The sequence below is a fragment of the Propithecus coquereli genome, unplaced genomic scaffold, assembly GCF_000956105.1.
Source record: "Propithecus coquereli isolate 6110/MARCELLA unplaced genomic scaffold, Pcoq_1.0 Scaffold137, whole genome shotgun sequence".
Taxonomy (NCBI): Eukaryota; Metazoa; Chordata; class Mammalia; order Primates; family Indriidae; genus Propithecus; species Propithecus coquereli.
The window spans coordinates 165,526-167,346 of record NW_012137969.1 but is presented as its reverse complement, the minus strand read 5'-3'; the positions used below and the strand labels follow the sequence as shown (position 1 = coordinate 167,346).

At 51.1% G+C, this 1,821-nt stretch overlaps 1 protein-coding gene across 1 annotated transcript in view; it reads left to right on the top strand.

Annotated features, from left to right (window-relative positions):
• ZAN (zonadhesin) overlaps positions 1-1,821 on the top strand; it is a 34,799-nt gene that overhangs the window by 4,396 nt on the left and 28,582 nt on the right. Inside the window, exon 7 of the mRNA XM_012638882.1 lies at positions 553-737. Within this exon, the coding sequence (XP_012494336.1) occupies positions 553-737 (185 nt within the window). The remainder of the gene's footprint in view (positions 1-552; positions 738-1,821) is intronic.

Below are 1,821 nucleotides of genomic sequence, written 5' to 3'. Positions count from 1 at the left end.
TCAGGCTGGTTTCGAACTCCTGAGCTCAAACAATCCGCCCGCCTTGGCCTCCCAGAGAGCTAGGATTACAGGCGTGAGCCACCGCGCCCGGCCTCTTCTCCTTGTTTGTTATTGAAATATAATTCATAGTCCATAAAATTCTCCCTTTTAAAGTGTACAATTCCCTGGTTTATAGTATCTTCACAAGGTTGTGCAGCCATCATCATCTTCTAATTTGAGATATTTTCATCATGCTGAAAAGAAACCCCAAAACCATTAACAGTCAGTCCCCAGTCCCCTCTCCCCCAGCCCTTGACAGCCACAAATCTCCTTCCTATATGCGTGTATCAGCCTGTTCCAGACAGTCGATACAATATGTGGGCTTTGTGTCTGGCGTCTGTCACCAAGCATAATGTTTGCAAGGTTCACCCTGTTGTAGCATGTGTCAGAGCTGAATAACACAGGCCTACATCTTAGAGAGGCACTTGAGTTTTGGGGTAGAGGAGAGGCAGGGGGGCCCCCCGAGAAAAGCTGTGGCATGCAGGCTTAATGGAGGCTGTGTTCTCCCCTTAGAGAGCTGCCCCCCGAATGCCCACTATGAATCCTGTGCTTGTCCTGCTTCCTGCAAGAACCCCAGGCCCAGCTGCGGGCTCCTCTGCCAGGGGGGCTGTGTCTGCAACCCCGGCTTTTTGTTTAGTGACAACCGCTGCATCAATGCCTCTTCCTGCAATTGCTTCTACAGCAACAACTACTACAAGGTAAGACCATGGGGAGCCTTGGATCCCCTGAGGAACGTTGGCTGAACACCTGGGTTCTGGCTCCATCTGCTCCCTAGATGAGGTGAACTTGGGTCCCTGGAATGTTCCCCAGGGGTCAGCTCAGAAGCGGTAGTTACACCATGGTGGAGTCATTCATTCAGCATGTGGCTTTTGATGGTCCCCACTGTTCACACACTAAGTCTTTGTTGTTGTTGTTGTTTTTTGAGACAGAGTCTCACTGTCTTGCCTGAGCTAGAGTGCCGTGGCATCAGCCTAGCTCACAGCAACCTCCAACTCCTAGACTCAAGCGATCCTCCTGCCTCAGCCTCCCAGGTAGCTGGCATGTGCCACCATGCCTGGCTAATTTTTTTTTTTTTTTAGTTGTTTGGCTAATTTCTTTCTGTTTTTAGTAGAGATGGGGTCTCGCTCTTGCTCAGGCTGGTCTCGAACTCCTGAGCTCAAGCAATCCTCCCACCTCGGCCTCCCAGAGTGCTAGGATTACAGGCATGAGCCGCCGTGCCCAGCCCATACACTAAGTCTTTGTGAAGCTCCTCTGTTGGCCCCCAGATGCTAGGCTGTGCTGAGGAGTCAGTCCTCCCGTGGTCCAGGGCTAGGTGCTCCTTCCAGACTCAATATTTCTGTAATTCTCTCCTTCCAGAGGACCTTACAAATCCTGATGGGTCAAAAAGAGAGGAGTTACTGTCCTTGTTTCCCCTAATTGGTGGTCTCTCGGGGAGACGCAACAGAGCACAGGCTCTGCCCTAGCACTGTCCAACAGGGAGAGCATGTGAGCCACACATGTCATTTTACATTTCCTAATAGCCACATTAAAAAAGCAAAACAAGGTAGAACACAGTAGCTCATGCCCGTAATCCCAGCACTTTGGGAGGCTGAGGTGGGAGGATCACTCGAAGCCAGGAGTTCAAGACTGGCCTGGGCAATATAGTGAGACCCCATCTCTACAAAAAACAAAAATTAAAAATATTAGCCAGGCCGGGCGCGGTGGCTCACGCCTGTAATCCTAGCACTCTGGGAGGCCAAGGCGGGCGGATTGTTTGAGCTCAGGAGTTCGAGACCAGCCTGA